This window comes from Capricornis sumatraensis, chromosome 14 (genome assembly GCF_032405125.1).
Source record: "Capricornis sumatraensis isolate serow.1 chromosome 14, serow.2, whole genome shotgun sequence".
Taxonomy (NCBI): Eukaryota; Metazoa; Chordata; class Mammalia; order Artiodactyla; family Bovidae; genus Capricornis; species Capricornis sumatraensis.
In genome coordinates this window covers 54,787,760-54,801,587 of record NC_091082.1, presented here as the reverse complement: position 1 = coordinate 54,801,587, position 13,828 = coordinate 54,787,760, and the positions used below count along the sequence as shown (strand labels likewise).

The 13,828-nt window shown below is 54.4% G+C and overlaps 1 protein-coding gene across 1 annotated transcript in view; it reads right to left on the bottom strand.

Moving 5' to 3' along the window:
• Positions 1-1,474: 1,474 nt before the first annotated feature.
• Positions 1,475-13,828, bottom strand: part of NPHP4 (nephrocystin 4) — a 136,862-nt gene continuing 124,508 nt past the window's right edge. Inside the window, exons 20-29 of the mRNA XM_068986323.1 lie at positions 12,502-12,728; positions 12,120-12,306; positions 11,191-11,274; positions 5,748-5,904; positions 5,136-5,221; positions 4,525-4,610; positions 3,350-3,521; positions 2,581-2,760; positions 2,181-2,324; positions 1,475-1,615 (exon numbers count right to left, since the gene is read on the bottom strand). Coding sequence (XP_068842424.1) covers positions 1,475-1,615; positions 2,181-2,324; positions 2,581-2,760; positions 3,350-3,521; positions 4,525-4,610; positions 5,136-5,221; positions 5,748-5,904; positions 11,191-11,274; positions 12,120-12,306; positions 12,502-12,728 — 1,464 coding nt within the window. The remainder of the gene's footprint in view (positions 1,616-2,180; positions 2,325-2,580; positions 2,761-3,349; positions 3,522-4,524; positions 4,611-5,135; positions 5,222-5,747; positions 5,905-11,190; positions 11,275-12,119; positions 12,307-12,501; positions 12,729-13,828) is intronic.

The following is a 13,828-nucleotide window of genomic DNA, read 5'->3' as shown; positions in this document are numbered from 1 at the left end:
GCCAAGGCCTCTTGCTGCTTCCTCGAGTGCTCAACCTCCCCTGGCTCCTGCAAACCTGTAGCCCAAGGGCCCCCCGGGGCACACCAAGGAGAAGCGCCCTCCCCCCTACTTCCAGTCAGGGCAGGACTGCCACCAGTCTCTCTACACGGCTTGCTGGGACAGTGGCCTGAGCTACACAAGGGCCTGTAGGGCTCCCTTTCCAGTCTCTGTTTAATAGACTAGACGTGAGGTAGGGAAGCAGCTGGGCCACCATTTTGCATGGATGGAACGAGCTCCTGGAGGCTCCGCCTCTAGGAAAAGAGCAGCCCCTTGACTTTCCAGTTCTTAGAAACATCTGGAAATGGGAGGAGATGAAAGTGAAGGATCCTATGCCCCCCACCCCCTGCAAAAGTGCACCCCCTCCCCACTTCCTCCTCCTCCACCTCCTTGGCCCCCAGGATAGAAAGCAACTAGGCTCCAGACCACCTTCCTTCCTGAAATGCACTCCTCGCCAGGGTCTGGTCCCTGGTGATGAGGCCTGGGCCTGGACTGGCCTGTGTGGATGAGCAGAGATCCTGCCATGCGTGCAATGGGCATGCAAAACACAGGGGCTGCCCGTAAAAGGACATCTTGGACAATCTAAGCAACAGACAGGGACGCCCTTTGTTGGGTTTTCACACTGTCAACTCAGTTCTTTTGTTTACACAAGCACTGGGATGGAGGTGGCAGAATAATGTCCACCAACCCAGGCTGACCTGATCCCTGGAAGGTGATCTCATGAGGTCAAAAGGATGGAGTTAAGGATCTTGAGATAGAATGGTTGTCCTGGACTCTCCAGGTCAAGTCCAGGATCATCACAAGGCCCCATGGGGAAGCAGGCGGACCAGAATCAGAGCAGAGGCAGAGGTCAGCGCTGCCCTCCCCTCAGGTCAGGGCCAAGCAGACTCTCCCAGAGGCCATAAGCCATGGGCCACCTGACTGCCCTTGGCCACATCAACCTAGAGGGAAAACCAAGCTTACTCTGTGGACAGAAAACCTCTGATGAAGGTGAAAACAGCAGAAAACACAAAAACTGCCAAAAGAGAAAATGTGTAAAAGTTTCATATTTTTGCAGTTTTTTTTAAAGATGTGAAATAATACCAGTATAAAAAAATATTACATACCAAACAATATAGTGTCTGTATAAAACTCAGTAAAAAAGCATAATTTTATCATTTAAAACAATTCATAAAATACATTTTGCTGCAAGCAAACCCTAACGTCATAGACAGTGACGATGCCCGTGTGCCACAGAGAGAAACTGGCCTGGGTTCACTGGGGTGCTCACATCTCCCACGGGACTGCTATGCAGTCGGTACTGGCAGCAGCCTGACGGGACGGGACAGGACCATCACACACGGTCAGGGCGCGGGGACCCCGCGATCCTTGGCTGAGTTCATGGAGCAGAGTCCTGGGACAGGAGCAGCCCCTGAGAATGGCAGGACAGCCCCTTTCCCTACTGGTAGATGACCTTCACGCAAAAGGTCTCCTCGTTTTTGTCTTCATGGTCGTTGATGTAAATCAGGATCTCCTCCTCCCCAGCTCTCTGACGGGACGCAAACCGCAGGCCGATGGTATAAGTCTCGCCTCCCCCGACCTGGAAAGAAATGTTGCCATACTCGTGTCCACCCTGCCAGTTCCAAAGGCAAACACACACACACACCCCAGGCTAGCAGCTTCCACCCAGGCAAACACACACACACACACGTGCGTGCGCACACGCACACACGTGCACACACACACACACACACCCCACCCCACCCTCAGGCGGGCAGGCTTCAGAAAACACACGTACATTTGGAAGCCAATCTCCCATGTCACTGTCAAGCCCTCTCCCCCACAGCCGCTCTTCCCAAGTCCCAGGGAGACACGTCACTAAGCCCCCTCCCCTGACTGACAGACTCTGATCCACTCTGAGCCGCTGCTCACTTTCCCTAAAATAGCCACAGTAGATCAAGGCCTCACTTGCCAGAGAATCTGGATGAAACTGCTGTGAAACTGCCGGGGAGGTGGGGGCCTAGGTGTGGGGTCAGAGGCCCAGGCAGCGTTCAGCGGGGGTGCCCCTGGGGACTGCAGGCATCTCACTGGAGCACAGACTGTTTTCCCCAGGACCTCCTGGAGCCCCTCAACCCTGCAGGGTCCCACCCCTGAGCAGCCCGCACCTGGAAGGCATCCTCCTTGAACTGCAGCAGGTGGGGGTGGTCACTGTGCAGGCGGTAGGCCCTCCGCGAGGGGTAGGGGTTGGTGTAGGTGATGCGCTTGTTGGCGCCCCTCCCGCCCCCCGCGGGCAGCTTGATCTCGAAGGCCTGCGGGGAGGGCAGGAGTTGTCACCTGGCTGCTTCTCCGGCAGCTTCCCAAGCCTGCCCTGTGCTCGGGGCCCTAGACGCTGGATGGCTCCATAAATACAGCAGACAAGCCCCCCGAGGTCCTGGCCTAGGAGGCTCACAGTTCAGAAACCAACACCCCCCAGACCCCCAGCCACTGGGCAGGCCAGGTCAGGGGACCAGGCAACAATCAGGGGACACCCCACCCAGCCACGTGGCCCCGCATCCCACATCAGACCTTGGAGATGAGAGGCGGCCGGCAGGAGAGACACAGGAGCCATGAGGCCACTAGCTGGTGAGCGTCCACGTCGACCAGGTGGAGGTGCGTGAAGCGGCTGCCCGGCCTGCGGGGCCTGACGCTCACATGCAAGTCCTGCACCCCGTGAGGGGGCAGCACAAACACACCTCTGGGGTCCGTCTTCCAGGGGACAGAGGAGAAGGGGGTCAGGAGGTGAGGGCTTCATCCCAGGGAGCCCAACGGTTCAGGGGTGACCACCTGTGCTGGGCGGGAAGCCCTCCAGTCTGCATGAAGTCAACCTTGCCACTGGCACCAGTACCAGCGGGGCACAGTCCATGTCCCCATCTTTGGGGTTGGGTCCCCTCCCCCATAGCAGGAACCCCTAAGTGCTGGAGCAGCCTCAGCAGAGAAGAGCTGAACCAGCCCAGCCTCGGGCAAGGCATCCACATCATCCCATCACTGAGATGTACAATCATGGCCACACTGACTCCAGAGTCACAGTTAATTCTTCCCATGATATACAATATATACTCCCATAAATATCGTAGTATATACTCCCAGAAATTCTACAAGTTGCTGGTGGGGTCTGTAAATAAGTCAGTCATCCCACGAAGGCACATCTGGCAAAGGCAATGTGAACTAAGGCTCTGTTGACCTTCAGGAATCCCCTGAGCTGCAGCACCATTCCCACCCCCTCCCCAGGTGGGCAAGGAAGGGAGGGCGCAGGGGACCTCCTTGAGACCCAACAGCCCCCACCCAAAGGCCATACCGTCAGCTCCTGGGGGTGTGAGCTGAAAGCCTGCACCCTCCTAACTGTCTGCGTCCCCCGGAGGACGAGAGCCAGGCGGGTCCTCTGGCCAGTGATACAGGAGACGTCCACTCGCTGCAGCGAGTGCAGGTGGACCTGCCAAGTCTGGACAGGTGTTGCCAACCAGCGGTCTCTGTGGGCAGAAGCCATTCATGGTCCACGAGGACACTACACTGACTGTGGGAGGGGAGCCCCAGGAGGCTGAGAAGGCGGCCAAGAGGGCAGGTGGGGCCCAGGTGCTGTCACCCCCACGGCCCCCTTCCCTCCAAGGCCGAGGCTCTCAGGCAGGGCTGTGGCCTCTATGTGGCCTTGACCCTGAACAGAGACCTCCAATGTGTGGCAACGTGGGCTTCGGCACACTTGCACCTGGGTCAGCAGAACCCCAAACCAGGCCTAGAGCAAACCCCATGGACAGCACGGCATGGACCAGGACGTGGGCTCGGAGGTCACATGGGCCTGAGCCCGGGCTCTGCACCAGCCGCCTGGTGGCAGGGACACTGACCTTTGGTGGTAAACGGGCCTCAGGGACGCCTACCCACAAGCCATCATAAGGATAACACTCTTTAGCCACCACATGGCACCTGCAAGCCAGGCGCTGACCCTCGGCTGGGGTGAGCACTCAGCGCAAGTGACACACCCCAACCCTCCCCATTCCCAGATGGGCTGCAACAAGCCCTCCAGCTTGCCTGTACTGGTTTCAAAGGCTCTCAAGGCCTGGGAGATATGACTCACAGGGAGAGGGAAAGGGACTGAGGTCATTTCACCGGGTCCTTGGGCATCACAGGAAACGACACCATCTTCCATCTCCCTGGGGGGCGGGGTAGGCAGGACCACAGCCTGCATCCCTCAGACTTGGGAGTGGCCACGGGAACAAGACTGTCTGGCCATCCTGGCACGTGCTATGGCAGAAGTGGCCTTCTGCCTGGGTCTGAAGCGTCCCACCAGCTGGTAATGCCAGCTGAGCAGAAGCTCCTTGCAAGACCTCAGCCAGTCTCAGCTCATGTGGCCAAACACCTGACAGCCTCCTCACCACAAGTGTAGAAGCCACAGCGCTGGCGACTTCCAGGGCCACCAGCGGTCCCCAGCCTGCCTCCTCACCAACCCCCACCCTCCTCACCAACGGCCCACACGCTCACACGTAGATGGTGACAAAGAAGTCCTTGACCTCCGGGCTAGGGCCACTGGCCACCTTCAGGAACACGTCACGGGGCTCCCCGGGGCCCTGTCGACAGGGGGGCGCATCACAGCAACACTGGGCTCCAACCCCAGCCCCCCAGTGCAGGTGTGAATCAGGCCCCCTCCCCCAACACGTTTTTAATTTTCTGTACTCGTCAGAATTCATTATTTTTGTCACTGCAAAAGAGAAAAATCCTTCACTTCTTGATTTCATATTGAGTTTAATAATTATATTCTGCAGGAGATTTTATCCCATTTCCTAACCAGTCATAACATAATTATGGCCGTTATCCTTGCACAATGGCAATTAATAAGTGCCTTAATTACCACTCACTTTACTCTGTTTGCCTCACGCATTTTTTTTTTAATTTAAATTCAGATAATCAAGGAACTGATCTGCTAGCAGGAAAAATGAAAACTCATTCATATAACTCTCATGAGGATGTCAAAATAGCCCTTTAGCAGCTTAGAAACAAGCCACTTCAGTGAAAACCTAAAATGAAGAAGCTGCAAGACACCCAGGATGCAAACGGTAGGCAAGGCCTGGAGAGGGCAGGGCCACAGAACTTACCACATTCTGTGTCTCACAAATGATGTTCGGGTCACTACATCGAACGTGGAGAGGGGGGTCCTCACTGGTCGTCCCTACAGGGGCACCTGGAGGGGGTAATATGAAAGCAAATGTCTTTTCCCAAAAGCCAAGGCCCCCATAGGTGCTTAACGAAATCCACTAGGGGACATAGCTGTCTGCGTGAACACCAGTGCTTTTTTCTCACCCAAGGGAGTAACCACAGGAAGTGGGGCAGGGGGGGGCGGTGGGGGGGGGTACCATGGAGCCAGGAGCCAGATACAAAGGCTCAGTTCTGTTCTGAAGGCACCAGGGAGAAGTGAATCAGCAGGTGAATCCCCAGGCCCAACACAGAAGACAGCACAGAGCCTGACACCTGAGGCTGGAGAACTTCCCCGGGCTGTGGATTTCAGGATGGAATCCAAGGGCCACGGGCGCCCTGCCACTGAAGAGGACGTGAGAAGGTCACCGTGTCAAACGGTCAGGCAGGAGGCTGCGCTGGGTTGTTTAAGGGCATCCCGGGTTGATGGAAGAAGAATACTTGTCACCCTTGGGAGATGCGTTTTCCACCTGCTGAACCTGCCCCAGGCTGGCCGTGGGGAGAGTGGGACCTGCCTGGAAGTGTGTGCCAGGGCGGCAGGCGGATGGCCTTCTTCAGGAAGGTGAGCTCCGGGTGATAAAAGCGGAAGACCTGGTCCACCACGTGGGGCTGCAGCTCTGCCGTCAGGCAGAGCACCGCCAGGGGCTTGCCGCTGCCCGCACGGAACAGGACCTGCCAGAAAGCAGAGGGCGGGTGGCGCAGGATCAGGACCTGCACACAGGGTCTCGGGCAGCTGCGTGCACGGCACCTCTCTGGACAGACAGGGTGGGGGTCCCCGTAGTGTCTGCTCAACCCTAGGAGGTGGGAAGGGCAGGCAGAGTCAGACACACAGGGTCTGCAGTCATGGGTGCCCACCCGAGGGGACCGGCCCAGCACAGGTTCCACACACGTGGACCACACGCGGCTGCCGCTCCTGCCACTTCCTGGAGGGAAGGGAAGTGCTCAGAAGGCCAGTGAGACAGGTCTGCAGCCCTGAGTCCCCCTCCAACGCTCCCACTGCCTGCATGTGCTGGGAAGTCATTCTAGAAGATCTAGACACTAACCCCACTAATCCCTCACGGGCGGGAGCACAGCACGTTCCCCAGAGGGTAAAAGGGGGCTGTGCCTAAACCCAAATGGCTACAGATACAAACTTTGTTTAAAAAAATCATCATTCACTGAAAAAAAAAAATGTGTCCAAGAGAGGTTCTAACTGGAGAGATGATGGAGCCAGTGTCTTTATTCTGGGACTCGGCCAGCCCAGCGAGCTCTCAGGAGCCAGGATGGAGAGCACCACACGGTCAACCCTGAAGCTGGACAACCTTCCCACATCGGCGCAAAGCTCAGGCCCCCAGACAGACCTTCCACATGGAAAGGTTGCTCTTCCACTTTGGGTATTATTATGAAACCTTTTAGACGTGTAACTGGACACATGATAACTGGACAGCTGCCCATGAGGCCACGTGGGTGTGAGACAGGCACAAGCTGCACAATGCCCGCCCTCTGGGCCCCCAGCACACGGCCGCCCTCTCCAGGGAGCCCCTCCTGAACGCATGGTCACTACCCCTTGTTTGTCTTCACCGTTCCCTCCGGGTCTTTAAGTGACTCCATGTTGGCTCTACCTTTTCGGAGGGTCACCTGAAAGCCACTGCCCCCTGCATCTGTCTCCAAGTCTGTCTCCATGCCTTGTGTGTGCTCATCGGCTTCATGATCCACTGGGAGGGGAGCCCCACCACTGCACCCACATTCCTGGCAGCTGCGCCCTGACACTCCTGCTGGAATTTCACTGCTATTCTGGGACTTTTAGCTCTACAGTGATCAACTGTTTATTCAGAGCAAGGAAATGCTCAGAGGGATCAGCAGCAAGAGCACCCCAGTCATAATGAGCACACCCAGCACCAGACCTTAGTTTCTAAACACCATTCTCCACTAACAGGAACCTTAGATAACTGGCTGATCCAGACACGGAGCAGAAAGTCTAAGTTGACTCAGGACGGAACAGCTCATGTGCCAGGCACTAAGGAAGAGACCAGCAATGGCAGGGACCTGTCAAAAGGACACAGGGGCCAGCTCAAAGCAGAAGCCCCTGGTGGCTGAGCAGTATAATAGAGAAAGACAGTGACAAATGACCACCTGCTGAACGAAACAAGAATTCATGCTCCAAAATGGTGACAAAGAAACTACAGGAATGAGTGGAGGGAGGCAAAGCTCTGCCTAGTCACTTAGAATGTAGAAGGGATGATCGAATTTGAAAGTCACCGATACCAACCATCACGCAAGAATCATCAGTGAAGAATTATTTTACAAAGAATGTCTATATGTATAAAACTGAGGCACTTGCTATACAGCAGAGATTGGCACAACACTGTAAGTCAACTATACTTCAATTAAAAAAAAAAGAATCATCAGTGGATATGAAAACCAGCAGCAGAAGCTGCATGAGGAGCAAGATATTGACATAGTCTGAGTCTCTCCTGACAAAACACTATCGTTCTAATTATCATCTATAAAATACTTGTGAATTAATTTTACATTGAAGGAGCCTGGCAGACACCATCTTAACCAAGTAAGAGAGTTAAATCAACATCACTGGAAATAGAACAAATCACCATTGTGTCCCTCCTGATCAGAGGCTCTGAGAAGAACACAGCATACCATCTGTGCTCGTCCAGCCTGGATGCACAGCCTGAACCCACTGACTCGCGAACACCAGACAAACCAGACTGAGGGGCAGGTGGAAGAACTGGCCTTTGTGCATCCAAAGTACTGAGCTTGTGGAAGGCGAGGAAAACTGGCTGGGACCACCTGATGCACCGTGGGACCCAGGGTGAGTGAGGGGTCCAGGGTTGGGATATTTAGTAAAATGCAATCCAGGTCTACAATGAAATTGTATCAGTGTCAATTTTCTGATTTTCCAAGGCTGAGCACCGAAGAATTGATGCTTTTGAATTGTGGCGTGGAGAAGTCTCTTAAGAATTCCTTGGACAACAAGGAGATCAAACCAGTCAATCCAAAGGAAATCAACCCCGAATATTCACTGGAAGGACTGACACTGAAGCTAAAGCTCCAATATTTTGGCCACCTGATGCAAAAAGCCAATTCACTGAAAAAGACTGTGATACTGGGAAAGACTGAAGGCAAAAGGAGAAGGGGGCAGCGGAGGATAAGATGATTAGATAGCATCACCCGCTCAGTGGACACGAGTTTGAGCAAACTCCAGGAGACAATGAAGGACAAGGGAGCCTCGTATGCTGCAGTCCACGGGGTTGCGAAGCGTTGGACAGGGCTTAGTGACTGAACAACAACTGTGGCTGTGGGGTAGAGTATCCTCATTTTCAGGACCTGCAAGTTCTACATTTCAAGGAGCAGCCGGGCATTTGCCCATAACTTATTCTCAAAGTGCTCAGAAAAAAACATATGTATATGGATAAATACAGACACAAAATGATAAGGTGGAGGTAAAATGTCAACAACTAGGAATCTGAGTAAATAATACATGGCAATTCTTTGCACTATTCTTATAACTGTTCTCTAAGTTTGAGATTATTTCAAAATTTTAAAAAGGCACAAAAATAAATAAATTTTTTTTAAAAAGGCACAGGAGCTAACTTGAAAGGGATGGCCATGGCCAGAAAGAGGACAGTTTAGTGGCCACTGCCTGCTGCACAGCAGAGATAAAACCACGAGTTCATAAGGAGACTCCCCCAAAACGGACCATCTTTGAAGGTTCCTAGGGCACAACTCGGAGAAGGCAATGGCACCCCACTCCAGTACTCTTGCCTGGAAAATCCCATGGGCGGAGGAGCCTGGTAGGCTGCAGTCTATGGGGTTGCAAAGAGTTGGACACGACTGAGCGACTTCACTTTCACTTTTCACATTCATGCATTGGAGAAGGAAATGGCAACCCACTCCAGTGTTCTTGCCTGGAGAATCCCAGGGATGGCGGAGCCTGGTGGGCTGCTGTCTATGGGGTTGCACAGAGTCAGACATGACTGAAGCGACTTAGCAGCAGCAGGGCACAACTCATTATTTTAAAAATTGATAAGCAAAGGGAAAGAATCCAACATTTACCCCGACCTTCTGGTGTAAGATATATTTCAGGGTAACCAAACTGCTGGCGGGGGAAGCTCTTATTTATAGAAGAATCACAAGCAGTAAGGACAGGAACAATGAGAGAAGTGGTGTCTCACCATTTTCCACCTAATGGAATAATGGGTGTGGACAGTGGGCCTGTAGTGGACACATTAGCCCCAGGAACAGCCAGCCGCCTCGGCCTCTGCACAGTCAGCCCAGCGAGGCTGGCCCATGGCAGCTGGCCCACGCCCAGTGACTCCAGGGCCCCGGCTTCCACAGACCAACCACAAAAGGATGAGCGAGCACGGACGGGACAACAGGCCATCCTGAGGATCTGCTGCTAATTTGGGGGCAGTGATGATGGCACAAAGTCAGCTTAAAAAATTAGTCCTTATCAGTTTAGAGATACATAAAGAAGTAATTATGAGTAAACTCGTAAGGTGTCTGGGATTTGTTTTAAAACTCCAAATTCACTAAGGAAAAATTAGCCTCTCAGATTTCATTTATAGCCCTAACTAAGAAGTTGACACATTCCTTAGACAAAGGCAAAGCTGTGGCTCCGTGTTTAAATAAAATACAGCATACTTTCCCGGGTCACAGGTCATGGGCACAGGACTGCCCCCCAACAGGGAGACTCAGGGATACAAGGCTGCCAGGTTCTCAGTCTTGGAAATCTGTTCTTGGGGTAAGGGGTGGGGCAAAAGTGTTCTTGTTTTTACTTTCATTTACTTTCAAAAGGCATCTTTTTTTGGAAAGCCACTCAGTCATGTCCAACTCTTTGTGACCCCATGGAATTTTCCAGGCCAGAATACTGGAAAGCATAGCCTTTCCCTTCTCCAGGGGATCCCCTCAACCCAGGGATTGAACCCAGGTCTCCCACATTGCAGGTGGATTCTTTACCAGCTGAGCCACAAGGGAAGCCCAAGAAGCCTATCCCTTCTCTGGGGGATCTTCCTGACCCAGGAATCAAATTGGGCTCTCCTGCATTGCAGGTGGATTCTTTACCAACTGAGCTATCAGGGAAGCCCTTCAAAAGGGCCTGGAGAAATCCATGGACTATACAGTCCCTGGGGTCGCAAAGAGTCGTACACAACTGAGTGACTTTCAAAAGGCATTAGTCTACCAAAAAAAGAAAACAAAAACAAATTTCTATAAAATAACAGTTTCCCAGATAACTAATAAGGACCTATTGTATAGCACAGGGAACTCAATACTCTATAATGACCTATATGGGAAAAGAATCTGAAAAGAGTGGATATATGTAGATGTCTAACTGATCACTTTGCTGTCCATCTGAAACTAACACAACATTGTAAATCAACTGTACTCCAATAAAATTAAAAAAGAACAGAACAGGGACCCAGGCTCCCCTAAGGACATCCTATATCAGCAGGTGGGTGATTGAGACGTGTACCCTGCAAAAAGCCATCCCCAGAGATAACAACAGGCGAGTCCTACTTCCCAGAAGTAACACACAGATACACACACAGCACTTTGATTCTACACAATACGGGATGCTCTGTCAGGGTCAGAAGGCCCGTCTGACCCTGAGTGTGGGGGCTACGCGGTGCCAGCTACAGCAGACACTGGGGCTGGGTGCTGGCTTCCCACTAAGCAAGTCTCCAGGGAGGTGTTTCCATCCTAGACCCCTGCCCAGAGGCCACACCAGCATCCGGCTGAAGCTCCCACTGCCCTGTTAGGACACGTAATGTCCACCTCCATGGGCCCTGCTCTACCCCAACCCTAGACCTCTCCCCTCTAGGAGGTGCAGAGAAGGGCATGGGGGCCTGAGAAACAAACCACAGAACCCATGACACCTTTCACCCTCCACTCAGAGGACCCCTGGCCGGCACCGCCAGATCTCAGACCATCCAGACGGGAGGCCTACTGTCCTCTGCCCCTTACCTTGGCATGTTTGGTGGGCATCATGCTGGACTTACAGGGTGATCCAGCATCCGTGTCCTTCTCTGATCTCAGCTCAGCAGAGGCCTGCAAGAGGAACCGTGAGCCCCCAGGGTCATGAGACGGAGGCCCAGGGTGACAGGTACTTCTTCCCACCTGTAGGACCTTCTACCTGTAGGACCTTCTACCTGTAGGAACGGTTGCCACCCTGAGTCCATGGCCTCAGAGGCCCCTTTACTCTCACAGTGACCCCACCCCTGGCAGCTGCTGTTATTAACCAACTCCCATGCCCCAAAGAGGAAGCGGGGCATGCTGAGAGCTGTAAGGGGGATCAGAGCCCATAACCCAGCTCTGCTCAAAGCCAGAGGCCTGACACCTTCACTACAGTCCGGACAACCTCTTGCCCCAAAAGTGCATCCAAAGAGCCTACCCTGAAAACTGTGAGCTCCTCACGCCTGTCTCAGTGGTGAGCACTCCCTTGCAGAGCCGACCTCACGGGGTCAGGATGGAACACGCCTGCTGTACCCAGCCCATCACAGCATGCACTCTGCTCCCACCCTGACAAGAAACCCCCAGGTGTCTGCAGTTCATGTCAAGGAGCAAGCAGCAGTGAGCAGACAGTAGAAAACCCGAGAAAGTTTCAACCCGTTGGCTCCTCTGAGATTTAAGAAAGGCTCTTCTACCAAATTAGTAAAGAGGATGAAGAGGAGGCGGTCCAGCTTTCCTGAGTGCTGAGTGCCCTGTCAGGGCCGCTGGATCACAGCGCAGGTGCTGGGCATGGGTGGGTGGGGGTGGGCACAGGTGAGACAGTGGCAGCCAAGGGCTAACCGTCTCACCACACGGGACGAGGCCCCCACCTCCCACACAACTTGGCAAGTAGGCTTTCCCAGGTGCCCGGCCAGCCCCTTTGCACAAGAAGACGCCTTCCTCACCTGTGCCGAGGCCCATGGGCCCACAGAGAAAGTCTGGAACTTGAAGGGGATGTGGGCAGTCTCCCGAGGTCGCAGGAAGAGTTGGGGGGGCAGGCTGCCCCGCAGGTGGAACATGTCCTCCTCCAGTGGCGTGTGCAAGTCAGCCACGTCCTTGAAGTACCGCCACTCCTGACCATCCAGGATGAGACTGGAGGGAGGGGAGACAGCGCTGGGCACAATGTCCTTCTGGTCAGTCCCAGTGGTGGGGGGATGGGTTGGTAGGGGTAGATGCCCCCGCCCACTCAGACCCGGCGGCCAGGACCCTCAAGGGCAACACCAGGTCAGCTTTCAGTTCGAGCTGAGGGTAAAGGCTGGGGGCCTCACAGGGCGCCTGCAATCCCACCTGAGCTCGGGGTTGTCTATCTCGATGGTCACCGTGTGCTGCGCATTGTGGGGGTTCCTCAGGGCGAATTCGAAGAACTCGGCAGCGCCCAGCGAGGCGTGGATGGTGTGCTGCGTGGTTATGGCTGTGCTCAGCGCGCTGGCGATGCTCTCCGCCTTCGTGCGCTCACGGTAGGCAGCAATGACCTGCAAGTCTCGGGCGTGCTGGGCATGGAGGCTCTGCTGGGCCTGCAGACACAGGGGCCAAGGGGGCCGTGGTCCTGAGGCTCGACGCGGCTCGAGGGCTGTTTTCTGGCCACCTCCCCTTCTCCACCCCAAATGCCAGACTCCTTTGGAATCGACACCGCCCCCTTCTTGGACTCAGGGGTCAGGTGGGACTGGCCACCTCCAGCCCCAGGGGACAGAGAATGGGGCTGCCTGCCTGCAGCAGCCCTGGTTCCCTCTGCCCACAGGTGATGTACCCACGGGGGGTGAGGTCTGCCCACACGCCCCCTGAGACCACCACCACCCACCTGGGTGCAGTGAGAAACTAAAAGCAGAAGTTGCCAATGAAAGAGGAGAGAGTCGCCCCAAAACTAAGACATGAGACCGGCTCCCCGGCCAGGTCTGCAGCAGTGGCAGCAGGAGTCCTGTCAGCAAGCAGAGTCACCAGGAGGGGCTGCGGCCAGGCCTGACTGACCGCCAGCTGGGTCACGGTCCAGACCCAGGCACGCTGCCGTGGCGAGCCTTGGCGTGGGTCCTTTGTCCACCTCCTTCTTCAAATGCTTCATATTTCCATGGGTTTGGCCACCCCAGGTGTGTTAGAGGCTGGAGGTGGGCTTATTTTTCTTGGGCACCTTGTAGTGAAGAGTAAGGCCCATCGGACCTCAAGGCCAGGACCTGGGGAGACACCATGTGCTGGGGAGGCCGCGAGGGGCTCCAAACACGGAGGAGCCCGGACAGCTGAATGCCTTCAGACTCTGACGCAGAAGGCAAGGACCAAATTTGACTTCTGACGTAAATTAGTTTGGATATCGACTTCCCCATAGCCAACACTCTGGCCTTTCCCCAGGAGACTGAAGCTGAGCCTTGTTTCTCCCGGGGGATTTGAAAAGAGGAGGGTAGTAGTGTTGATACTTGAGACCTCCCTACGCGGGGATTTTATGACCAGAGCTTCTCTATGCAATGGAACTTCTGCCAGGCTGGGCTGGATACCACAGCCAGACCTAATTCAGGGTGAGAAACAAACAGAGCTGGGCTTTTCAACCTGGACTTGAGATAGAGTGGAGGGGACACAGCCTGTATTGCCCACCAGTTAGAGGCCCCAGGACGAGGGCTCTGGGGCACAG